At 40.5% G+C, this 26,734-nt stretch overlaps 1 protein-coding gene across 8 annotated transcripts in view; it reads right to left on the reverse strand.

Annotated features, from left to right (window-relative positions):
• TNFRSF19 (TNF receptor superfamily member 19) overlaps positions 1-26,734 on the reverse strand; it is an 86,148-nt gene that overhangs the window by 56,264 nt on the left and 3,150 nt on the right. For 2 of the 8 annotated variants that reach the window (XM_081047118.1, XM_081047119.1), the window contains exons 1-3: positions 21,363-21,589; positions 11,247-11,346; positions 9,037-9,147 (exon numbers count right to left, since the gene is read on the reverse strand). In XM_081047118.1, coding sequence (XP_080903244.1) covers positions 9,037-9,147; positions 11,247-11,315 — 180 coding nt within the window. In that variant the 5' untranslated portion in view covers positions 11,316-11,346; positions 21,363-21,589. Of the gene's footprint in view, positions 1-9,036; positions 9,148-11,246; positions 11,347-20,592; positions 20,729-20,984; positions 21,201-21,362; positions 21,607-26,734 lie in introns of those variants that run through there. The other 6 variants (XM_081047125.1, XM_081047120.1, XM_081047122.1 and 3 more) reach the window with 5 other exon arrangements.

Raw genomic sequence — 26,734 nt, forward strand, 5'->3', positions numbered from 1 at the left:
GTACTTAATAAACTACTTGATAAAGAATATCAGCAAGAACACTTCAATCTGGATTTTTTTTTTTTTACTAATGAACTCAGTCACACTTTGGAGGAGTGATACCTTCCTTCCTTCTTTCAGTTACTCTGCCTGCCTTTCACCTTGAACATGCACAACCAAGTGTAGGGGAGAGAAGAAGGCGGAAGGCCAACCATTTTCTTAATCCTGAGTGCTCCAGCTAGACCTGTGCTCCAAACCAAAGGAGGAAGAAAATAAAAACAAAAAACCCAACCATGTGATCTGGAGAACTAATTCACAAGTTATAATTTCTTTAAAATTGTTAACAGGGACGATTGATGGGGAGGGGGAATTAGTGGAACGATGAGGTAGTCGCCATTTTTATAATTCTGTAATTATTTATTTATTTTTGCAAAAAGCATCTATTACTCCAGTAATCAGCGGGGGAAAAATGAAGATACAGATTCACAGAGAATTTCTTTGGACGTGTACTAGGTCTTTGAGAGGAGGCCATCGCTGTTTTTTTGTGGGCTCTGTCCATAGGCCACATGGTTCTGCCTCGGGGACAGAAGTGTGTGCTCAGCACTTTGGTTGCTGAGAGAGCCGAGAGCAACCGAAGGATTTAAGCTTAGAAAGAGGCCTCCCACTCTGTCTCCCAGGATCAAGGCAGGCAAGTGACCCTTGGGGGGTGGGGACCTCACCATTCACAGGTTCAGCCTCTCCCCGTCAAAGGCTCAGAAAAGGGCAATGTCTCAGAATCACGCTTTGATCTCAGCAGGTTGGGCTGGAAGGGTCTCATATACAAGTTAAAACACAAGGAAGAAGGGGAAAAGGAAGAGCAGAAGAAGGGAAAACAAAGCGAAAGAGAGAGGAGAAAGAGATAGAAGAGGTGTATTCACTGGGAGTAAATGTCTGCAATTTTGTTTTTCAAGCCATGTTGATAGAGGAGAGAAAGTGTGTATTTTCACACATTGGAGCCAAAGATACGCAAGTTTCAACACCAATTCTGCCACTTGTCAGCTAAGTCATTTTGGGAACTCTCAGATCCTCAGTCTCTTCATCTGTGAGATGGTTTTAATAACGCCTGCCCTACAGGGTTGGAAAATATCAAGTCTCTACACTGTAAATCAAGCACAGAGTGGGCATTCGTCAAATAAATGATACTTAGATTATTATTATTTTGGGTTTTTACAACCCAACACTCCAACTTCCCTGATTCAAGTATAATCACGGGGGAACAGGGACTCTTCAGACCCCAGGTTTTTTCTTACGTTACTTGAAACATCACTTTCCATCTAAAACATTTTTACTGAACAAAAGTTTTTCAAAAATGAGTTGCAATTACTTGCACTCTAAAGGCAGGTACAAAAATTACCTGCACTCTAAAGGCAGGTCCTGATTGGACCAACTGCTGCATTGTGCTGTAGTATAAAATCTAGGGACGCCTGTCCCTAGAACTGTCCCTATGGGCAGCTCTACTGTTTTACTACCCCCGCCAGGCAGTCAACTGTCATTCTTTGCTGCTGAATTATCTGTCTCCGACATGACATTCATTTCCTCTCTCCATTCCTGAGAAACTAGATTAAATGATCCAAATAGAAATGAACTTGAAAGAAATGTAAATGGGTGTTTGGATGGTCTCATCTCTTTTGAAAAAGTTCATCAACTTTACTGCTGGGAGACCTTTGTGCTTATTCATTGATTCCTGACTGTTACTGTAGGGTCTACATTGTACACAAAGACCCTTTCGACCAATGAGTTTTGCACAGATCATTTTGTGTCATTTATATGTCATCATATTTTGTAGAATGAGGATTTCATGAAAAAAACATTTTTTGGTCCATTCTACACTGGCTCAAATTATATATAGAAGCATCCAAATGCATTATCTGGATATTAACTTACTATTTCTGCTTAGAATTTATGTTTTGGTGACAATAGTAATCTGTGTGGTAGATTTAGGTGAGGGGTTGAATAAGGGTTTGCATCCATTACTACCACAAAATAATGCCCAAATGTATTGAGCAAATATACTATGAACCATACCATCTCCTGCATTCACAACAGGAATTTATGAAATGACCATTCTACCTGTTAAATTAACTAGAAACCTTAAATTAATTAGAAATTCAGACATTATTTTCAAGAAATTAAATTACAGTAGAGCGTCCATGGCAGCCATTACTTTTAGAACTGACTGTCCTATTTTTAGCACTAGAAACACAGAGACGCTGTGATTATTTGAAATCCAGACTATAAACCAAACAGCATATATGTGTTTTCAATCCGGGGTTAAGAATCCGTGGATTCAGAGGTCCAGCTAGTTCTATGTGGATTTTTGACTGCACGGGGTCGACACCCCTAATCCCTACAATGTTCCAAGTTCAACTGTAAATATTAAATTACCCCCAATATAAATGTCTACTTTGATGTTTTTATTTCATTCAGTAAAAGTACGTGGTTAAAATGCCTTGAAATCTTCCCCATTAAGCTCAATAAATAACTACAAAGAGAAAAAGAAAGGACGCTAGAGACCATTTTGCTTCCCTTTTCTCTTTATCACCTTTTATACTGAAAAACGACTACAACACACAAGATTATTTTAGAACTCAAAAAATACACCTTCCTTCCCATCTCTAGTCTCTGACTTTCTACTACCTGCACACAGGCAAGCACTACTGTCAGGTTTGGGGGTAACCTGCCAGAAATATCTTCCGTGTGTGTGTGTGTGTGTGTGTGTGTGTGTGTGTGTGTGTGTGTGTAACTATTCTGCAAGGAGTTTTTTGTCATCCCCACTCAACTCGTCATGGAGAGAGTCTCATCACCATGTGGAGACAGTTTCCACCATATGGCTATAGCATCACTGACAGCAGGAGCTTTCCTTACTCATCACTGAGTCCCAAGGGTTGGGATGGAGAGGGCAATATGTCTGGTGAATTGCACCGGCACGGACCACAGATCTAAGTGTGCATCGATGAGAACAGTATCAAATCTTCCAGGTTTTTTCTCCCATTACTTTTGCGTAGAAAGAGGGCAATTTCCTTAGGCGTGTTATTTTCCATGGCCCGCTAGTACACTACACTTGGGAATAGAAGAAAAGGTAGGAATGGGTTTTTGGTGAAATAAAACAGATTAGTGAAAGGAGAGAGTAGGCTGGTCATGCTGGGTTCAGGCTTAGCCTTTAGACACTCTCTTCTTGACAGAACTCTATAGGCTCCTCTGAGCCATTTTCAACTAGGCCCTGTTCTTAGGCCTTGTCCTCAAGAGCCCAGTTGTCCAAAAATCCTGTCAAGTCTGTTTAGCCAGAATCCATCCCCCTCCCGTCCCCCCCCCTCACCAATACTGCTTACCCTCAACGTCTGATCAAATTTCCTCATCGCTCTCCACCCCCCAGGTGATGTCTGATAACCCTAGCCTGCCTTCTGCAAGAATCTTGTTGAGTCTGTGTAGCCAGAATACCCAGTACTCTGATGCTTCCTCCGAGTAAATGCTCCATCCCCTGACCCTGACCCTGACCCTGACCCTGGGTTATAACACCCCCCAACCCCCCCTCCCTCCCCCCCGCTTTGTTGTCCTTGTTGTATTTGGAAATGAGCCCGATTCTATATGAGGTCCCGTTTCCTCTATGGCAATAGTTCCTGAATAACATTTGCTTTGAGTGCTTTAACCTCTGTCCTGCTCTTTGACACTTTCCTCTCATTTCATTAGAGAGGACTCTGTGTGTGTGTGTGTGTGTGTGTGTGTGTGTGTGTGTGTGTGTGTGTGTGTTCAGTGAAGGAGGATAAGTGGGGGGTAGGAAAGAGCAAGTCAGTCACTGGCCTGGACTTCAGAATATGATTCGTGGGTTTTATTCTTTTGGAGCATGGCCTGGCATTAATATCAATGGTAGGAATGCACTTAGGCTTTAAAATAAATCCCACAGTCTTTATTTTTGAAATTATAACCTGGTATCTTAAAAGCCAGAAGGAAATACCATCCTTGAATCCCTGAGAAGACCTTTTTATTAATAAACTTTGAGGTGAGGAAATACACATATATTTTTAAAATGAAATTTAAAAAAAGCATTGTTGTGGGGTTCCTACTTACTATATTCCCGAAAATCATACAGTAAGTGAATAATCCATGGTATTTGACATCTCCCTCCCCCACTTTCCCAAAAGCCTATCATAGCACCTAGTACTGACAAGCATTCTTAGTCAGGCTCCTGAACTTCTCCTAGGCCCATCTTTGCCCTCCCTTCAAAATCCAGTTTTAGTCAGTTCCCCGCTAAGCCAGTTTAGCCAGAAACCCCCACCCTCCATATACTCGTATGATGGGGTTCCTCACCCTCCGCTATCCCCCAGCGGGTGTGGGGCCACCCTGGCCTGAATTCTGCAGAATCCTGTTAGGTCAGCTTTAGCCAGAGCCTGCCTTCCTCCTGATATTTCTCCTCGGTGATTTTCTACCCACCGTGCTCCTTGGCTCCCTCGCCCATGCTGTATTTGGAGTGGAGCCCAATCTCTCTCTCCACTGTAAAACCCCATTGCAGTGGTCCCTATACCTACTGCAAAGGTCCTGAATAAAGTCTGCTTGACCATCTTCATCTTTTCTTTAATAGTGCAAACAGGCTGGTGAGTAATAAGTACTTGCCGAATAAACAAATGGAGAATAAATATTACTTAAGGCACTATTTCCTAAAGTTGTTATTGTTATTATCATTATTTTATTCCAGAGTATTGTTATTCTTTTATTCCAGGAAGCAAAACCCTGTAAAGGCCACAGCAATGTCTCCCACATGGTAAGGCCCAATAGCCTCCTGGGCTGGTGGGGTGGAGTGGGGGAGGGAAAGTGAAAGTGGGGGGCCGGTGGGGGTAGGGGTGCGGGCTTGAGGAGCTTTCTGTACTGTGGTTCCAAGGCAAGAGAGCACAGGATCCAGCTGGGTTGCTTCCACCCAAGCTGGCGGCAGCAGTAGCTTTGTCACTCTGCCCAATATTTTTAAGCCACATTTGGTGGCTTTGCAGTAGCAAAATGACTCAACATAAACAGTCCTCAAATCCCCTTCTCCCTCTTCTCCCTCTGCAAATCCAGCCCTTACCAAAAACACAAGTGGATCCCATGTACATTTTCTAGGAGCAGCTCCCCAGACCACAAGGGAGATCCTCACAGACCATCAGATGTCCAGGAAACACATTCTGGAGCCCTGGGTCTAAAGCACTATTTATTTGTACAGCCAATAAGTTATTAACTTTGGTTCTTTGAACTGTAAAAGTTCAAATTTGGACAGAGAAGAAGTTATTTGTGGAGAAAATGGAGGGCACACAAGAGGCAATGACAAATTAGATTTATGTGGCTAGTGTTTAGATATCAGCTTTTTAATTTCCTTTCATAAAACAACACCAAAGAGATATTTCACCTTAACTTTTAGTTTATGAAAATCTGTAGTTGAGTTTTTTTAAAGAAAACGTACAAGCCAGAGCTTGTTAATATCTGCCAAACATCACTGGGCTTGATTAGGTATAATTAAACATAAATAAAGTGAGCAACACTGTAATTAAATGGCAAAAAATGAACCTTTTTTTTATGCTTCAAATTACATTCATTTTTTGGGGGGTGACTTTCTTCTTGTGGATTAAAACAGTTTTCCAAAAAAGTAGATGTCTTTAAAAATAGGAAGCCGGACATGCACCCGTGTGGAGGGAAGCATGTTGTTGTTTACAAGAGTTCATTTTTTCACATTAACTAGTCATCCCAATAATTGGTTAGAAAAGCTCACTTTGAAAATCGTGCCAGAGACTTGAAGTCTGTTTCAAGTGGTTCATGCAAAAACCAGTTTCCTGATTTACTGCTGGGAGGCGATCATGTTAAAAGCCCATTGTTGGCATTAATAGTAGGTAAGGAAGAGAGGCTGTGGCTGGGCAGATGTTAGACAGTAAGAAGTAAAAGTCTAATGTGGTCACTTCAGGAAAGCAAAAAGCATCCTCTCCCACATATCCCTATGGTGTTTATTCTCAAGAGCCCAAAGCATGGCCATGTAACACTCCTACCCACAACCACCGCTCCAAATGCCCAGCGTGGATTACTTACGGAGCAATGTAAACTATATTCTGTATTTTTTGCCTCAGAAATAGGAAAAAGACATCATTAATTATTTCTCTCAAACTTTCAAAAACTAAACCCTGTAGTGGAAGAGAGAAAAACTAAATACTCCTCCATGGTTAAAAACCTCAGAACAGACTCCAAATGGCACAGTGACGGGTCATAAATTTTCCCCAAAGATACACAAAAACTACTTAATAAGCTAAATTACTAACAAGAACCTAAATGACAAGAGATGATGTGCTTGGGGCATCCAAGGAGGGAACTGGAAACCAAAAGAGCTAAAAGGATGAGACTGCTCAGGATGGCACATGAGGACTGTGGGAGGGCACCACTGGGGCGAGAGCCACAGGATGGCCCCCACTACGCAAGACCAAACAGGAGCTATGAAGGAACAGAAACAGGTGAGTGTTTGGAAATCAGTGGCCAGGATGCAGGAGGCTCAGGGGAGGGAGGAGAGGAAGGAGGCTGAGCAGGGTGGCAGCTCCTGTACTGCACACGTGCATTGGGTCAACACGATTTGGAGAGCTCTCTGTTCTAGAAGCTGGTCCTCAGTCAGAACTTCTGGAGGAAAGGAGCTGCGCTGTCCAAGACCACAGCCGTAACCTCATGTGGTGCAACTTAAATTTAATTAATGAAAATGAAATAAAATAAATGCTCCAGTTCTTCAGTGACACAAGCCACATTTCAGTATGTCTTAAACAGGGAAGAGAATAATAATATATATTACTGTAATGTATTTAGCATCCCTAGTAAAAAGAAATTCAATTATTTATAAATGTAGTTATCTGACAATTAAAAAAAGTTTCGTCTTAGTCCAACGAATAAATTTCCCCTTGATTTATAAAGCATCAAAGTGATAATTAACCAGGTAAGTACACTTGTTAATTTAAGTGATTTGTCTGATGTTAGTATATTCAAAACTTACTTTTCTTTCCTGTAAAATATGTCTGTTATTGCTAAAAACTTAGTAAAGGCAGCCTGAAAAGAAGAAACTGCAAATTTGTGAGTGGACTCTTTAGAAATTTCCAGCCCTAAAGTAATTGCTTATAAAAAACTCAAGCTCTTTGCTTTGATTAGTAACTGGGAAATAAAAATATATTGATACTTCTACTGGCATGTTTGATTCTTCTGCCTCTCAGTTTTGCATCTTAGAACATGGGCCATATTCAGTTGCTAATTTTATTTGCAGGGAGCTAAAACCAAGATAAAAGACTTGATGGAATATATTATTTATAACACATACACACACAAATTAATTAACTTTTATATTACTAAATTTAATTGTTTCTTTTTCCCCAAAAAACTACCTAAGGTTGACTGATTCGTTCACTCCTTTAGTAAAGATATACTCTGCTAGGAGCTAGGTACTCTGTTTAGACATTTGTACATCCAAGTGGGTCTTAAGAATCTAATATTTCAGTGACATCATTACCTTCACTTTTATTCTTTCTCACCCAATTTATCCTGGTCTTATATCCATGGGACATTATGAAATATGGAAACTTATCAGAGAATCTCAGAAGATGGATTTTTTAAATAAAAAATATATATATTAGAGCTGACAGGACCTTCATCCTCTGGTCTGATTCTCCAAAAATTATTTTGAGGTTATATTTTTCTGGATTCAAAGGACAAAGGTTAGGGAACAATTTCTAGAAACAATTTACTCATCTTGGGATCTGTAAAATGTTATTCAGATTTTCACAGTTGGGAAAAGAAGAACTTTTGAGGGGTAGAAACATCATTGTCTATTTTCCTTTTGGGCCCTATCACATTTTTTAACTACTTTGTTCACTGATCCTAGATATGTAGGTCTTCTATACACCCAACGGAGCAAAAGCTATGTCTGAAAATGCATGATACTACAATCCACAGACTAAAAAATATCAGCTGAGATGCTATGGTGAACTAGACATCACAGAGTTCGAAGGTCAGCCAGTTTCAATCCAAATGGAAAGCACAGGACACTGCAAAAGACACCACTTATCTAATTCAACAACCAGAGAGCAGCCATACACTAGGAATTACTTGTAGAATGCATAAATCTTTGTTTCCTGCTGTTTGCAGGTCATCGATCAAAAATCTGTGAACGCCAAGACTCAACTTGAAATAATGGCAGTCTTTAAGGGCAAAGGACTTCTCTTTCTACAAGTCTGAAATAAAAAGAAAAATCTTTTGATCCTTTTCTAACAGGAAGACTTTGATGCTTCATTTAGAACAAAAAAATGGCGCATCAGTTCTCCACAACTAGTAACATCTTCAAAAGGTCAGAAGATGAAGCAAATGGATTATGTATAGCTCTGACCATGCTCACGGAAAAGAAGGGCCCAAGAATATACAAGACTCGGAAATATGCTAGAACACACTGTTTCTTAACAAATACTGGTTAAAATGAATATATTTAAAAATGTTCCTGGGAGTAACATACCCTCAACCTGGGATGAATAATAGTACTCGCCCTTGTCAAAGGAATGTTCGAAACCCTGGTTTGGGAAAGAACTGCTCCCTTGGAGCACTATTCCTGAAGACACTGTTGGGCTCTACTTGACTCGCAATGGTAACGGTCATTTTAAGAAAAAGAAGGCCCAGTAAACAGTAACATAACCGTTTTCTGTTATCAATGCTTTATTTTTAAATCTTTAGTAGAATATTGATTATTTGTAACTAATGCAAATAAATCTTAGTAATTCTGTTCCTTCCATGAAATACAATAAACACTAACTTATATAGAACAATGACATTTATTGAATTCTGGTTATCAGAACCTATTTTCTTTATCTCAGTAAGACACGTGAATCAAAAGTACTGAAAAGAGAATTGTGCATTATTTGGCTAGTGACATAATAAACCAAGAATTCTGTCCTGGTGTCCAAATCTTCACTAGTCATTAACTAAAAGCACTGAGCTAAAAAGAACGCACTTAGAAAACACAGATCTGCAGCTTCATTGTGTATACCATACCTTAGACAACTCCATGCCTGGCCCACATTGCTTGCAGGGAACACAATTTCCAGACTGATCCCTGAATTCTTGTTGTCTACAGTCCCCTGTTTCACAAATCACTTTACATGCCTGAAAAAAAAGTTCCACAAAACGTTACCTCAAAGTAAGTAGATTACATTTTTTGCAGGAAAGAAACAATATCGCGAGTATTATTCAAACAATCACTGAACGCAAATATTAATTCAGAATGAGACCAATTTAATTTTCACTGTAGGAAAAAAAACCAAACTACTTTTTGAGTAAGTCAGTGGAACAAGTAAATCAATAAGCCTGATTTTTCTCTGTATTCCCTAAATGAGGTCTCCGTTTTTCTTGGAATCACCTGTCTTCCTCATACATTTCTGAGGACCCAAGGTACAAAATGACATAGAAGATGCCTTTTTCTAAGAGGTTGTATAAAAAGAACAGTCATGAAGAGACCCAAGGTGCTTTTGCAATCTTAAAAATTCTGATTTCAAAAACCATATTTTTGACCATCAAGAAATATAAGCATATATCAAGGATAGTGAATTGGATAACTAAATAAATGAAAGAAATGAGTATAGCTATGGGAACTTTGCTATTAACCTTTAGACATCTCTCCTACACAGTTTTGATGCAGAAACTTCAACATTTTTCAGTTGAACTGCATTTATTTAGAGACTGTCTTTCAAAAAATTCCGTCTGCCAATTGTGAGATCAGTAAAATTCTTGATGATGAAGATGACAATAATGGTCAAACTCTCTGAACTTTTCAAAGGAAAAGTGTTATGTAAATATGAGCTTACATTCTTACTGATTACCATTTAACCATTTCAGTGGGACCTAACAATATATTTTGGTTCACAGCATAGGGTTTCAATGGAAAGATTATCTGTTTTGGCAAAAAAAAAAACACAAAAAACAAAAAACAAAGGTTGTAAGTCATTTTCCAAAATAAAGCCTTTTTTTTGGTCTTATTTTATTTAAAAATAGTAAGTTCACCTTATATACTTTCATCCTACAAAAGAGTGTTTATCTACTTCTTGACAGTATTTTATAAAAAATGTTGGAATTAAGAGAATCTCAGATGGGTGACACCATTCAGTTCAACTTTTATCATTAGCAGGAAAGTCCTCAGTGACATTCCCTACTATACTTTTGTTTTCCTAAATGAAAGCTGAAAACTCAGGAAGTGCCAGAGGAATAGAGACTCCTGACATGGAGAATGCCCATCACACATAGATGCAAGGACATTGCTTTTGATGGTTGGAATAATGAGCAATTATTCAGTATAAACTACCTCCACCTTGAAGCAGGAGTATCTCTAATGATGTCTGCGAGCCTTCTTATAGAAAATCAAAGCTGAACCTCTAGAGCAGACAGAAGGGGGAGTTCAAGGTGGGGTTTAGGACTAACATGATTCGGGGCTAAAAGTCTCATCATCTCCTCCTGCGTCTCTGAGAGGAGTCTGATTGGATTTGAGATACATACCTTCCCACCGCAGAAAGATAGTAATGGCTTTGAGAAAGGTGTTCTCCAACCTCCCCTCTAGACGTTCGTTCCAGGGTGTAACAACCTCCTTACATCTGCCTGAATCTCTGACTCCAACTGGACCCCATTTCCTCTTACTTTGTCTTCCAAGAAGACTTTGGGTACTGCCTTCAGTGTAAATAATTCTTTTCATAGGTGTAGATCATGATTGTCTCTTCAAACTCAGTAAGTTTCAATTCTTTTGAACACTGTCATAGATCTTTTGTGTCTAGCTTTCAAACATGGAAATTCTCCATCTGTCCTAAATACTTTTTGGAACCAAGGATATAAATAACTATATGAAAAGTAACAGCACTTTTAAAAATCGATTCTAAATACTTCACAAACTGTGTGAGTCATGGGCTCCAAATTAGACTCTTTTCTGTTAGGGCCTGGGTAGTGCTATCTATGTGCCTGTAACCCAAGGAAATAATTGTCATGGGGCTGCAAGCAACACTGTGATTTTATGACTTCATCTAAATTTAAATAAAATAATTTCAACAATTGTTACAAAAGTCCAGACTCAGCAGCCATATTTGACCTATAATTAAACGTAACAATTATAAAATGCAACTTGAAAGAAAATTTTAAAATATGAAATTAGACATAGAAAATAGTTTGGGTATTACATATATGGATTCTGGCACCACAGTCTTATAAAAGTAGAGCTGACTTACCAAACAGGCTAGTAAAATTACGATGGTGAAAAATATTTTCTCTTGTTCTAATAGCACTTTTAAAGCCATCGCTCTTAAATGTATTTATTGTTGAAGAGTTCTAAAAGATAAGAAGAGAAGTTAACATGAATAACGATTAGTGACTGTGCTCTGTATTTACTACATAATGTTTACTATTTGCTTATAGATCCTAGGTAAAAGTATTTGTTTTCCAAAGAATCACTTTTAAAAAAGATACAGTAGGCATATAATATGTAATCTCTAAAAATTTAGGTCATGAGAATTAATGCTTTGTCTATCTAAACACTTTGTCTAGCAAAACTCCTACTGGCTCTGAATTGCCGTGCCTTTATTTTCTACCCAAGTCTCTACAGTGTCCAATCGAGTTCACCCAGTAGAGAATTACATTCAAACAGTGATTGTGTAAACCTTCCATTCATATGGGTTCAATCGGTGCCAACAGGATACTAGTGATAAAATAACAACTAACGCGTGCTGAGTACTACATGCCAGATACTATTTTCAGCATAATTCATTTAATCTTCACAGCTACTCTAGAAGGTGGACATTATGGTTATCCCCATTTTAGAGGTGGGGAAACTGAGGCTAACAGAGAGAGCTGAATCACTTGCCCAAGGTCACACTGCTAGTGAGAGACAGAGTTGCACACAAACTCCTCTCACTGCCCACCCAGGACAGCCCCACTGCCACACTCACATCTCTCCTATGTCACCTACACCCTGGAAAACGGTCTGCTTGGCTCTTGCTAAAAAGCAGAGGCAGCTGACATTTCGCATTTGTGAGTTCTGTCCCAAACCAGTTCAGCGCAAATAATACATTAGCAGAAAAGTAAGTATTCATTTAAAAACGCCTAACAATCTTTATAAGCGATAAAATTGGAGGCACAAAGTCTGACGTTTCAATAAAAGATCACCCAAGCCTCTTTAGCCTCACCAGAAATGATCAAAAATATAGAAACAGATCTGATTGCTTTTTGACTGATTCACACAATGGCAAAAGATTTTTTTTTTAAAGTGAAGACTTATCTGGTGGCTCCATCTATCAGGTAGTGAAACAACAGTTCAGTTTCCCTTTAGAGTTGAATCTTCCAAAAATAACAGACCCAGAGCAGATAATCTGACTACTTAGAAGGAAACCAGAGCTGTGGGCCAAAGAGTTCAAGAAAAAGAAAAACATAACAACAAAGGAAACAGAGTTGGGCAGGCTGCTGTGTTAACCACTGGCCAAGCAGCCAACCAGGAGAGCGCCTGACAGCCTGGAGACGTAGGACCCAGATGGCCATTTCACCTCCCTGAGCAGGTCCAATGAGCAGGGCACCACAAGAATCATTTTTACATGTGCTGAATGAATGACCCATTTTCAGTCGATTCAAACAGCTTTGACTGCTTTTCCAGCTTCTTGGTCAGAGCTTTCTTTTTTCTCCCCTTGCATATCTCAAAATCATCCAGCAATTACCCAACCATGCAACTCAACTGCTTGTGTAGACACAGGATTGGGGTCAGAAGATAAAAATCACATTCCGTGAAAGGTATGCTTCGGGTTATCTTTCTCGACACGGTCCTAAATTTTTTTCAATGTGGTCATTTTTAAAATGAAAAAAACAAACAAAACATAAACGCTACATGGAATTAAACTAATACGGAAAAGAGGGCATAAATACCAAAGCATTTACACAAAATATGAGAAGAAAGAGGTTGACGGAGTCAGTGCATCCCATAATTGAGCAACTGGTTTTGACAGACTAGTCTACTGGGATCTGCAGTAATGATGGAGGCCGGCAGTCAAATGCCACGACACCTTATAAAGGCAGTCATTGATACGCACGCCTCAAATCAGAAGTGATGGCAATACGATTTTGACTGCATAAGATACACCTAGTTTATGTCAAAATATTATCAATGGTTATTGATATTATCAAATAGTATCAAAATATTATCAATATTATCAATGGTTAGTTTCAATGGAAGTTTTCTCCTCTTTTTCCTAAACATTCTTTACAGTGTAAATATTTCATTAATAATGAAAAATATATAGGTCTAATGCTGTTGGGGCAAAAATGTAAGTGACATGGTCCTTCCCCTTGAAAAGTTTATAAATTAAAGGAGGTGATGAGATAAAAATCACATAAACACTACCAAAGAAAGGAGAAACATTAAATAAAGTACTATGACTTTTGCCTGACGAACATTCTTTTTAGATGATAGGGTAGAAAAAAATTAATGGAAAGATATCCAAAGTGCTGACTTATATTATTCTCCCAATATACATGTGAAAATTGAATAGTTTGAATGGGAAATACAAAAACAGCATTGCTCTACCTAAATTTCCAGTGGAAGAGGTAGGTTTGCCCCCACGAATTACCTTCTGAACTCCTTAGCTTGGCCCCTGTGGCCTTTACAATGTCACTCACTGGTCTGCCAGTCTCACCACTGGTCACTCCTCTCACTGCCCATCCAGGTCAGCCACTCTGCCACCTCACATCTCTCCTCAACTCCCATGATCTTGCTGTCATGAAGGGACTCTTGTCCCACTCCCCGTACAAGAACGCAGGATATGGAGCCATGGATACTGGGTTCATATCACTGTTTCTCGCTGGCGGCTGGGTTGGAGACACAGGAAGCAGGAGCCACACAATCTGCAGCCTGCCGTATGCTTCTCTGCCAACCAACCAACCTGCTCGCCAGCCACTATCCGCTGTTCGCTTCTCTGTCAACTAACCAAGCCCCTAGCGTAGCCATGGTAGTTATATTAGTGGCTAATGGCTAACCGGTAACAGCTGATTACAGCTGATGGCCATCTAATAACTGAGCCAGCACCTTTCCAAGTGAGGCCGAGAGCCTGGAAACTGCTCTCTAGGGCTCTGTCCCCATACTTGTCCTCATGCACAGTGTTACTTTGGTGTGGAGAGCCTTTCTCCTACTGAGTCTCTGTAAGAACCAGTCAACTGTCACCCTGCTCACTGCTGTCCACAAGCAAGCACATGGCCCAAGATCCCCTTCTGCACCCACAAACAGTGTTTATCATGTTGCATAGCAATGATGCTTCTTTGGGTGTCAGTTTTACTTGCCAGATTGGATGCTTCTTTAAAATAGGGACCACACCTTATTACTCTTCGCATACCCAGCGTCTAGCATGGTGCCTGGCACATAAAGGTACTCAATGAGTGTTTGTGAATTAATTAAGGAATGAAGAAGCACAAAACAATAAAGAATATAGTGTGGAAAACAAGTGAGATTTGGTTGCATATGAATAGAATAAACATTCTATTTCATATATTATATATATATATGCTAATCTTATTACATCTTCAAGGAATTAAATAGTACAGTGATCTGTTTTTTAAAATCCTGACTCACTTAAAAAAATGCAAGCAGTTCTTTACAGAAGATGTCTTACACTGGGAGCTGGAGACTGACATTTGCCACCGAAGTATGTCACGTCTCTTTCCTGTGACTTCCCTTTTATCCTGGCTTTTTATACCAAGAGGCAGGGAAATAATTCCAACTGAGTAGATTGCCCTGACAGCAGGATGAACTAAAGTCTAGGTTTACCCAGTATGGGTAAAAATAGCCTGGGTTTTATCTGGAACTGTCAAGGAAAAATGGCAACCAGAGTAACTGGGTTTTCAGTTCCATTTCTTAGCAATGTCACTTTGAGATCACCCATCTATAGAGATAACAATAGAACCTATCTCCTAGGGGTGTGGTGAGGGTTCACAGATAATGCATATAAAGTGCTTGCTTAGCCCTTTAGAACAGAATATGCATAAAAACTTAGTCAATGACAGCTGCTGACACTGGGATTGCTGCTGTCCCTGAGAACACCAATTATTAGCGCTGTGAACTTGGACAAGTTACTTAACCCAAGTCTCAGTTTCCCCATCTCCAAATTGGGCATGGTGACAGTACCTACCTCCAGAGATGGCTGTGAGGAATAAATGAGTTTAATAGCTGTAGAGAACTTACAGAAGTTAATTGATATAAACTATTTCCGGTACATCAGAAGTACCATATAAATGTTAGTAATGGTGGCTGTCGTTATTGATATTATTGAGGATCAAAGGATCCACTGTCTGTGACAGTACTTGGAGATGAATGTAAGACATTATTCAGATGGTTTTAGACCTTTAGACACACATGCCTGCAGAAAGCCCTGAAAGACTAAGAACCAACCCAGAGTTTGGACTAATCATTTCTAATGTCAAGCACAGTGTTAAAGCTCCCTAAAAATATAACTTTTTTTCCCTTACTGCCACTGCCTAAAGTAGATATTTATCCCCGTAGGATGGGAGAGAAATGCACTACTAGCAGCGGAAACCGAATCAAATTCACGCCCCAGGACTCCAAGCAAAACAGGGCTCCCGGCCGTTCTGCCAGGCTGACTTCCAGTGGCGTCCTACCATGTTGCCGCACCCAGCGACCCCTTCCACTTGGCACAGTAGGACGACATGAACAAAACAGATCAACAAAAACAAAACAACGTAACAAAATGATACATTTCGTGATTCATCCGGTTAGCCAACACACTTTCACAGTCATTAGGTGCCCGAAAGGAGGCAGCATTGGGGTGGGACGGACAGTACACAGGGGCCTTCTGAGGACGCTCGCAGCTGAGCAGGAGTGGTAAGATCTCCTAAACACCTTCTAAGGTAGCCTGGTTTATGTAGAAATAAACAGTTGAGCTGGTGGAGTGTTATAAGGGTGACCTGAATTTCTTGGAATAAAATGAAATAATTTAAGAAATGCTTTGGCATTCACACACAAAACAGGAAAATTTGATGAAATAACAAGTGTTTAAGTAATAATATTTAAAATAAAAATAAGGCATAAAAAGGTATTTATTGAAATTGGTTTTCATTTCTGGGCATTCCGGGTCTGGCCCAGATAGAAAAATACTTTTATATACTTCAGTGTTCTCTTTATTTGGGATGACTTATCAAACGAGAGGCACACAAATTGTTGATATCACATACAATGGGTCCACCGGGGTTGTCATAGTTTGCCAATATATACAGACTAGGCAACATCTATTAGTGATCCAGCAACCATCTGTGCAAAATGTGTGCAAACTGCCCATAGCTGAGCAATAAGGAGAAGACTAACAGTGCCTGGTTTACTGTATTTCAGGAGTGTGGAGTTTCTGCCTCACTATCTGCTATTCAACAATATCCAGCAGGGTGGCGGTATCAGAAGAACCAGGCCAAGGAAAAAGGAGAGACAGGAGCCTAACGCCGAGAGCTGGCCAGCATTCTGTTGAGCTGCACAGCAAGTGTCAGCTTCTCAAATCCAGCTGCTTAGCCTGCTCATGTGAATGAATGGTAACTAACACGGCTGTGTCCTAATTGGCCAGCCTTTAGAGGGGATGAATCCAACAGATGCTGAAATGCACCCCGCTTCCACTTCCTTGTTCAACTCATGAAAACCTGAGCTGGTGTGTCAGCAGGCAAAGAGGCAGGGCCTCAGGGGGAGCAGTTAACCGGAGCCCTGCCGGGGAGGAGGAGCTCCAGGCTTCATCTCCTATTGGCTGGGCGGACCCCTGGCTCCCAAACCACAGTGGTTATTTCAGCCTGCTCTTCCCTCCACTGCGGCCCCCTCTTTGGCCTTGGGGCCTTCGTATATACCCCACCTTCATCTACCATGCCTGTCCCCCAATTTGTCAACGTTCTTCCAGGACCTCCCTAAATTCAGTGTGGGCACCTGTGCTTTGTGCTCCTGGAGAGTCCTGGGCTGATTTCTCTCTCACGGCATAATGATGCGTATGTGGGACTTCTCCTGGTAGCCCTCGTCTGGCATCTGGTCACCAGCATCGCTTTCTTCAGTCACCACAGCACTGAATTTTTAAAGTAAGTTCTCAATACTAAAAATGTAGAATTTTCTTGAAAAATTAGAGAATCTGGCCACCGTGCGTCCCACATCAAAGCAACTCGAGCTAGCCCTCAGCATCTGTTGTCCCGGGCAGAGAAGAACGTACACTTTTTAGTGCTCAAGTTTCCACCACTCCCTATTGTCACGTGGGGCTGCCTTCCTTCATTACATCACCAGCCAAGCCATCGGAGCTTAACAACTATTAGGGTCTGAGGGCTTCTTGACAAGAACTGGGATTTCGCTCTAGAACTGTAAGTCACACAGAGTATGTGCCCGATACAAGTGGAAAGAGTGAAGAAAGTCAGTAATTAGGAATAATATTTTACCTCTAGGGTTGTTGCAAGGACCAAAACAATATATGCGCACCTGTAATTTGAGATTGAAATATAAGTCACTGTGGTAGAATATAACTTGGGTCAGGATCCCATTTCTTGAATATAGTGCTATAATTAGTGACAAGGAGAAAGATCTGGTATTTATCTTTCTAATTTTCACAAATCAGTAAACTGCCTGAGAAGGATCTTCATTTTCAACCTTATAAATGACCCAAATATACGACTCTTAGAATAATTCCAATAACCTGGATAATTTTTTCCAGAATAAATTATTTAATTTTCTTTAGTTTTTCCATCCCTTACAAGCTATTTGATTTATTATCCAACATACAGTACATGCAACAGGTAACGGTTTTTCTAGTAAAACTATATTAACATTATGTAATGAAACTATATTCAACTCATACATTTTTTCCAATATGCAATAAGCTGACATATATGTATATGTATATACATATATATACATATATATATTTAAGTTAAAATCAAAGTAAACAGGCAGGCTTACAGTTTTTAAAATCAGCATTGAAATAAAGCCTGTGCTATACATATAGCCTTTAACATTTCAGTGGTGGAACATAGTAATAAATGGCTTAGAAATAATGTCAGTCCCATATGCTAAGAGAATAAAAAAATAATTAGAAATTTAAGGTACTGCTATTTCCAAACAAGACAATAACCCCTACCTAGCCTCTAGTTATTCTGTATCTTAGCCTTCAACGTCACTGAATTCTGAAAATTGTTCTTCCCACATCGTGGAGTTGGCAGCCCTCTCTGTAGCCTAGGAAGCTCACAAAGGTATACTGTAATAAAAATATATATGTTGTTGTTGGCTAGGAAATGAGAATGACTTTCCTTTTTTCAAATCATGAAATATTTTCTACTAAAAACTCTACAAACTCTAAAACGTTCTGTTGCCAAATACAATATCTTCAATTCCCCCCCCCCCCCACTAAAGTTCAAAAACATTCGGGGCCACTCACTGTCAGGCTCTGATTTTTTTTTTTTTTACCAGAACTTAACCTAGTGTAGGGTTTTTTGAGACTAACTCCTTTTATTTCTCTGAGTGTTGTAGATTCTGTCATCTTTGCCTTAGGAAAATCACTGTCACAGTGTTCTCAAAATGTTCAATCAACACGCATATTGTAACTAAGGTATTTTTCTAAAATTCACAAATGTTTGTCCTAAAATACAAATAGAACAATTGCAGCATCAAGGACGAGGGGGACCTCAAACATTGACACAGTCTATTCTAAGAGATTTGTGCATGACCATTGCTAAAACACAGCTGTTTAAATTTTTATTTTAGAAGTGAGTCTGGATAGATTCCAAAACCACTTCTGTACCATTGCTAGTGTACACGTAGCCCCCATTCTTTTACAATCCCCTCATATTAGACCCAGCCAAACCTACCAAAGACTGGCTAAATAACATTTCATCTTCAGATATACAAGTTCTTTTGTCTTCTATAATTGCTGATTTTAAAAGGTACCCAGGTTTTAAAAGGTACGTATTCTGTGATGTGTGGACTAGAAGATAACCCAATCCTGTTTAAACATCTTACTTTTAAATGTAAACATTTTAGACAGATAAAACATGATGAATGAACTCACTGCTCAACCAGTAAATCATGAAAAGAAATTGTGCTCATACTGCTTTACTGTTCTTATTCTTCAGCTAGAAGGTTACTTTAAAAAGGCTATGAACATTTAATAACCAGGTGCCAGGAGAAAAATGTGTTTAACTGTTTAACTGTTCCTGGCTCTCTTATCACACAAGCAGCTGTCTATTTATTTGGTGTACATTTATTCAAGGTGGGTATTCTTATTCGACCTGTAGTAAACACAGAGCATGTTGGCCTTTCCAGAATTTTAAATGCTTGACTTTAAATATTGACTCATCAGATTTTAAAGGACTTGGCTTTTTCATGTATTAAGATGCCTGCAGTTTTTCGTTCATGTTGTGTTAATTTTTGAATGATGAGACTAGTTGCAGGATATTGGGTTAAGCTTGGGTTCAGAGATTGAAACAGGTGAAAAAGGAGAATCAAACAGGAGAATCAAGCCAAAACAGGAGAATCAAGCCAAATTCCTCACTGATGTTTCAAAAGTCATGCCCTAGACTCATGTATTAGAGCTATAACTAGTTAATTAAATTAATACATTAAGCAAAGCATGTGACTATTACATGTCTCGATTAATTTCCCATCCAGGTTTCTGGTAGGAAAGGCACTTTATATTGCAATTTCAAGTGCATGAAAAGACTTCATATGTCCTTAACTTCACATTCAAGATCCAGCATGGATTCAGTCAGACACTCCCATCAGAAAAACAAATAATTTCCACGAATGTCCCAGAAAACACTACCACAACATCCCAGAGCTAGCACTTACTATGGAAAAAAATTCTAAAGTCAATAAAGCCATGTGGCCACGGTAATAAAGTAGATGTCATAAGACATTTTCATGAGTAAAGAACTTACAGGGCTCATGATAACACACCATGCATTGTTGTTAAGGCAGTATTTTCAAAATGAAATTGCGTCTCCATGTTCTGTAGTATTTTCAGAACTTGATAAATATTATGCAAAGAAAAATTCTTTTCAAGTACCCACATCTCGGTAAATAATAACTCAAAAGCTGTCTTCTATAGTAGGAGTCAAATCTCAACCCCTCTAGTTACATATATTTAAATTAGATAATAAGCAGTGTTTGCAAATAAAATGTATTTTTAAACTACACAAAAGTAGCATTGGCAAAAATGCCTCAGGTGAAACCACAATAGAAAATATATTGAGTAAATCCTGAACTAACGCATATATATAATCCTTCCTTTTGCATAATGTATCTGATCACAAAAAAAGAACAACATACTAAAATTCTTGGGTTTGTATATGCCACGTTTAACAATAACTGTTTCCTGTTTACATAAAGAAATCATCTTCCAGTAAAGGAAAACGAGTCAAAACCACACCGTCATAAATATTTTGAGTTAAATTGTTGCCATTAAAAAAATATCGAACGATGCTTATGATTTTGTTTGCAAATTGGTCCTTTTACTGAAATGCAAAAAAAAAAAAAAATGACGTGGATTTCTTACAATGGTCAATGTATGCATAGTTCCTTACCATCAAAACAGATCACTGCATTTTGATCCTTCCAAACTTCATCTTCAAGAGTGTATTAGCTAAATTTCTGTTCCATGAAATGGCACAAGGGCTGGGAGAGCTGACCTTTCTCACTAATTTATTACACGCTCTACCCATCACTGTGCCAAGAAATACTGCTGACATCTGCTAAACTTTCTTTTTCCACAGAATGAATATGTGTATGGACTACTTATCAAACTTGTAAATGTTCTCTTCCCACCTCCTCAGCCACGCGGGGCAGTCCCGACCTGCAGACGGCTTCCTCCGGAGAAGCGTGCTGCGCCTGCGGGGTGGAGGTGCCCCGGGCAGGGGCCGAGCGCACTCGGTTAAGGCCCCGGTGAAGCCTCACGCAGATTGATTCACAAACTCACCCACATTTGCCTGAAAAGCAGCTTTTCTAGTTACAAGATCCCTGGATAGAAAGAGTAAGTCCGGTCATTCCCGTCGCCAACGGCGATCGGGAGGCGTTCACATCCTCTCGTCCCTCCAGCTGCTGGGACCGCAGCTCCAGCATCTCCGGTGCCCCGGCCCCCAGCAGCCCGCGGCTGTCACTCCTTCCCCAGGGGTCGACCTCGCCGTCTCCGGCCGCCCGCCCCCTCCTGTGCACGTGAGCAGTCCTTGCCTGCCCTCCTCCCTCCACGGGGCTGCTGCCCCCTCGTAGGACGGCCACCCTGCGGGGATCCACCCGGGGCGGGGGTTAGGGTCCGCCGCGCAGCGCCGCGCAGCCCCTGGTGCAGCGGGACACCTACCTTCCCTGTCACCTGAGCGGCTCCGTGCGCCGCCCTCCGCGTCCTGCCCTCCAGGTCCCGGCTGAAGTCGGAGGCACAGGGCGCAATGGGCCGGGCCGGCCGGGTACAGAGCACCCGGGGCGGACCTGGGTTCGGGGTCCTTCTCCCCGCGCGCACGCGGATGGCTTTCCGCGCCGCGGGCTCGGCGCTCTCCGTAGCCCGGCAACGGCCGCCGCCTCCCGGGCCCCGCCCTCCGCGGAGCCCCGCCCACCGCCCCGCCCGCCGCGGAGCCCCGCCCACCGCACCGCCCGCCCGAGCCCAGCGCGCCGCCCCGAGGCTCCAGGCGGCGCCCCCTTGCCGTGTCCGCTCGGCGCAGCGGGCTCCCCCAGGCAGACCTTGGGCGGGGTGGGGGAAGGGACCCCAAGACCTCGGAGGGCTTGGTTGTGTTCGGCGGATTGCCTTGCGAAGGGCAAGGGAGGGAGCCTTCCTTTCCATCCTGGACGTGCTTTCCCGGGACCTTTGTGCCTTGCCCTTGCGGGGTCACGTTCTGCATGTGAGTAAAAGTTCCCGGGAAACGGTGTGGCACATTCGCTGCGGGGGATCAAGGTCATGATAGCTCAGCTCACCAACAGCCGCCTCGTTCATTCATGGATGGTTTTTTCCAGCCGATACTCGCCCGAGGCACCGTCACAGAGAGAAACCTCTAGCGGTCAGGGGTGCTTCCTTGTGAGCTGTGCCCACCTTCTCCATGCCAAGACCAGCCCAGCCCCACTCCTCCCAGGGTCACGCAAGAAACTCAGAGCCACTGGTGATGCGGAGAGCACACACAGCTTGGGCTCCGTGCCCTTCCTAGTACTTTCTGTAAGGTGTTGAGACTAATGCACTTTAGTTAGTGAGTTTATGAAGTGGAGTTAACTGGTGCCCACTTTGCGGATTTGTTGGAAAGAGCGAAAGAATCATGCGTGTAAAAAGAAAAGTACTTTTGCAGGAGTAGAACGTATAGAAATGTAAGTAATTATTGTTTCATCTGTGGAGTAAGTGAATAAATGGACAAAGTACCTTCAAACCAATGGTATTGTGAATGACTCTAGTACAAAAAGCCTTCCCCCATTTCTTATGTGGTCCTTTTGTTTTCCCCACACAACTGCACATCTCCTTGCTTGGAACCAAGTCCTGTTTTCTATACCCCAAGGCCCAAAGTACCCTCTCCATGAATATTTATTGAGTGAATGGATAAGTTATTAGACTTAACTACTGATCAACGCATCTTGTGAGCTCATTCTGAGAACACGGTAGTGCTATACTAGGTACTAGTGAAAAAATACATTAAAAATATTATTGTCCCAAGTGATACAGTTCAAGGTTGTCTACTTCAAATCTAACATGGCCACAATGTAAATCGCAATACTGACTTACCTGTAAACAATTTGCAAATGATATACACTAGCTTATTAGAACCTCAATGACAGTATACGTTACTCTAGCGTGCCAGCTGTTACCTAGTACTACTACTCCAGACTCCATGTACTGCACCAACATGCTGTCATTATGATATTGAAGTTGTCTGTTTGTCTGGGTTCCTTTCCCCAACGAGACTTCGTCTCCTGAGAGCATCTCCTTAATTGATTAATTTCCTTAATATCCCAGAGCCTAGCTAGCACATGGGATACTCAGTTCATCTTTGTTATGCTCAGTTATTGCACCCTTCTTTGTAAGGTCTCCTGCATACACCCCTTCTTCCTATTTTTCTTTTCTGTTCCACCACCTCCATCTCAGGAGAGGTCCTCTCCACCTTGCACCTGAGTATTGCCCCCGGCTACCAAACCTTTCTCTCTGCTGCTCTGTCCAGATGGACCTGCTTCCACCTGCCTGTCCATCACTGTCATTGTCCAACCAAAAGATTAACAAGAAGTCCCTCATTGTAAAGAGTGGCTTCATAGACTCCTTGAATTAGCATTCAGAGATTTCCAAGTTTGGGTTCCACCCCCATTTTCAGCCTTATCTTACTCTCCTCTGGACCGTATGCTTTATATTCTGGCCAAACTGGTCTGCGTGCCTTGTCTCAAAGTGCTCTGAACTTGCCCTTCCCTTTGCTCTCTAAGCTTCCTCTTCATACTCACCTATTTCCCTCACCTCTCTGACTCCTTCTTACCTAACTCTCGGGAGTCTCTCCAAGGTGTGTGGCCTTCCTACTACATCGATAACACTTGCCTCGTACTTTCTTCTGTCATGGCTATCTGTGACTGAGCTTTCTTCCTTAAGGAATTAAAGGAGTTCTGCTTTCAGAGAAGGGGCATATTTTGTTCAAACTTGTAGCTCTGATAGTATCAAACATTCACATAAATGTTCAATAAATGTTTTCTGGGTGGAATTGAATCTGCCAGTTCGGGAACTACATCTTTGACTTCAGCCAAATGTTCTGTTTTCTCTGGCCGCCTTTTGTACTTAGAGACAGTGACACATTATGTAGTCCATTAGTTTTTGCATCATTTCTTGTGCATGTGATTGATCTTCCCAGTAAGCCTATTAGCTCACTGTGGAGAGACCCTATTATGACACACATGAGTTTTGGCATCAGATAATCTGGTGTTAGATGACAATTTGCCATTCACTAGTTGCATGCCCTTGGAAAAGTTACTTAATCTCTCTAAAATTCTTCAGTTGTAAAATGAGTTGTTTGATTGGTGGTTGTTAAATAAGATAAGGTATTGAGATCACTTAGCCCAATGCCTGGCATATGGTAAGTGTTCACTCGATGGCAGTCATTATTAGCAGCAGTGTACCTTTCGTAGGGCAAACGATGCCTAGCATTGGTATTTAAATGATAATTGAAATTATATTTAACAGTGGGGACAAAGAGCATTGAAAACCTCTGTGGTCTATTAAATGCTTCTTACTGTAAAGAAGAGGCATGCTAAGTTAATAAATATTTCCCACTTTGCCTCACTTTGAGTGGATATATGATCTGGAGACAGTATCTGAAGGAGAACCTAGGCCCGTAATTAAGCACCAGAGGTGGTACAAAAAGAATTGTATGATCCCTAGGCTCATTCAGAATGAAACTGATGCTTAGAATTAGGGCTGCAAGCATTTTTCTCCCTTTAAAACACTGACTATTATTAATGGGTTGAGATTTTCACTGTAAAAGCCAAATTTTTATGAGGATCTTGGCAAAAGTGTTGTTTTTAAGATTATGTTAAGGGTTGGTTTTCTGAAGCTAGCTTTAGCAATATCTAAGCTGATACAAAGTATATTTGTTTAGAATGTTTTCCAGAAAAAAAGCTGAACTAATGAGGTAACAAACTTCTTGAAAAATAGTTTTAGTGATAAGTTAGCTCACTGGAAGAAAAGTTAATGGAAAATTATTTGACTTTCTAGTACTTTCTAGTGTAAATCACTCTTCCTTGGGAAAATGGAGTAGATGCGAACTACATGAAAATCCTGAATTTTGTCTGTGTTAGTTCACAGTGTCTGGCATATTGTAGGTACTCATTAAAAATTTGTTGACTGAATTAATAAATGGGGGTAGGAATCTCAAAGATTAACAAAATTCACCAAAAATAGTAAGAAAATAAGGGGGGGGGGAAAGAACCAAAGTTTTTACGTAATTCCCAACACCCATTGCTAACAACTACATAAACTATCAGTATAGGATTGGGGCCAGATGTTGAGTGACTTGCTGAAGGTCACACACCAAGTTAATAATAAAGCTAGGATCAAAATCCAGGCTCCCTTTACCATACCACTAGTACAAAAAGCAATATACATGAAAAGGCCAAGGAGGTTATTTATTTAGTTTATATAATGTCAAAACTCATGACATTTGTAGAACAAACTTGTTACAAGTTGCAGCACTTGCACTGATCTTTGTGAGTTTATAACACTCCTATTTGACCAGACTCTTTTCATATGTTTAATGAGAGAAAAAACAGGCCGTTGATTCTCCTCCTCTCCTTCCAGGTAAATATGGTGGACTCCTCTGTATATGGTTGAATTAAGGAACAGGCTTGCTGGACAGCAGCCCGTGATACTAGGCCATAGGGAGCCATGTAAGAGGATGGAGAAGCTGTACTTATCAGAACGCATCTCAGAGAGAGTGTGGTGTATGTTGGAAGGAATGGTTTGATAAAGTTGCTTAACACCCCCACCTCACCCTTCTCACTAAAGGACAAAGTTAAGTCACCATGGATGGTGTTAAAGTACTTCTCAATCTATGGATGTGAGACTTGGTGACTTCTAAGTGGGTGGATTTGGAGCCAAAACTGATTGACTTGTGACAGTAGAGGAGAAATGAAGCACAGCCACCCTTCCCCCGTTTTCATGGCCCATTCCTCTAAATTGGGCTGACAGATGTTTAAAGAATCACTCTTTGAAGGGGCACCAAATTATTAACTTTTTCAGGGTGCTATCACGGGGAGTCTGACCAAACCAATAGTGCATGCTTGAGTTTAGTCCAGTCCTGAAGCAGAGGAAGAATGGATTTTGTCTTTAGGTTCTTCATAGCTGAAGATTCTAGGCCAACTGATGGAAAACTCTACCAAAAACTTCTACTAGCTCTCACAAAATATAATCAAAAGAAAGAAAAACAGATCCCATTTTTTTAGCCAAAATTTTGGCTATAATGTTTGCTAACAGTTAAGTTCAGCTCTATATGATTTTTTACAACTGAAAGAATTAACTGCCTAGCCTTAGAACAAAAGATTCCAGATATGCTCTAGTGATGTCACTTAATTAACCCCTCCGAGACTCCCTCTCCTCATTTGTATAATGGGCATGACAAGCTTATTTGTACATTTAAGTGAGATATTGTTTTTTCGAATATTGTTAGAGTGCCTGGCACACAAGTACTCAGTAATATTAGTGAATTAATAATAGGTGAATTAATAAATATTAGTGGATGTTACTAAGTAATCATCTGCACACCTTTATGAGGGTGATAGGACATGAGGGACAGACAGGTATTTGACCTAGAGAGCAGTGTATGTGTGTACATTTTACAGTTAATACATAAATTTATTCACAAGAAATATATTCATTTTTTTCCCAAGAAAAAAACACAGAAAGAGTTAAGAAAAACATGTTCAAAGTTTCTTGATGTAATCAAATGCAGTACGGAACACTTATCATGTTCAAACCCATATTGAATTTGCAAACAGAAATCTCACAAAATCCCACTGGGAATCCCCTTTGAGGAGTAACAACCTTTAATTAGCAATTACTTTTCATGGGCCCCACTGACATCATTTAAGAAAATATCAATTCCTTGAAAACACACAAAGATGTGCTTGTATAATGCCAAATGTATGCATACTTACAGACACACACACAAATATATATATATATATATAATATAAATATGTATATAATATAAATATATATATATATATATATAT

The sequence above is a fragment of the Rhinolophus hipposideros genome (assembly GCF_964194185.1).
Source record: "Rhinolophus hipposideros genome assembly, chromosome: 4".
NCBI lineage: Eukaryota > Metazoa > Chordata > Mammalia > Chiroptera > Rhinolophidae > Rhinolophus > Rhinolophus hipposideros.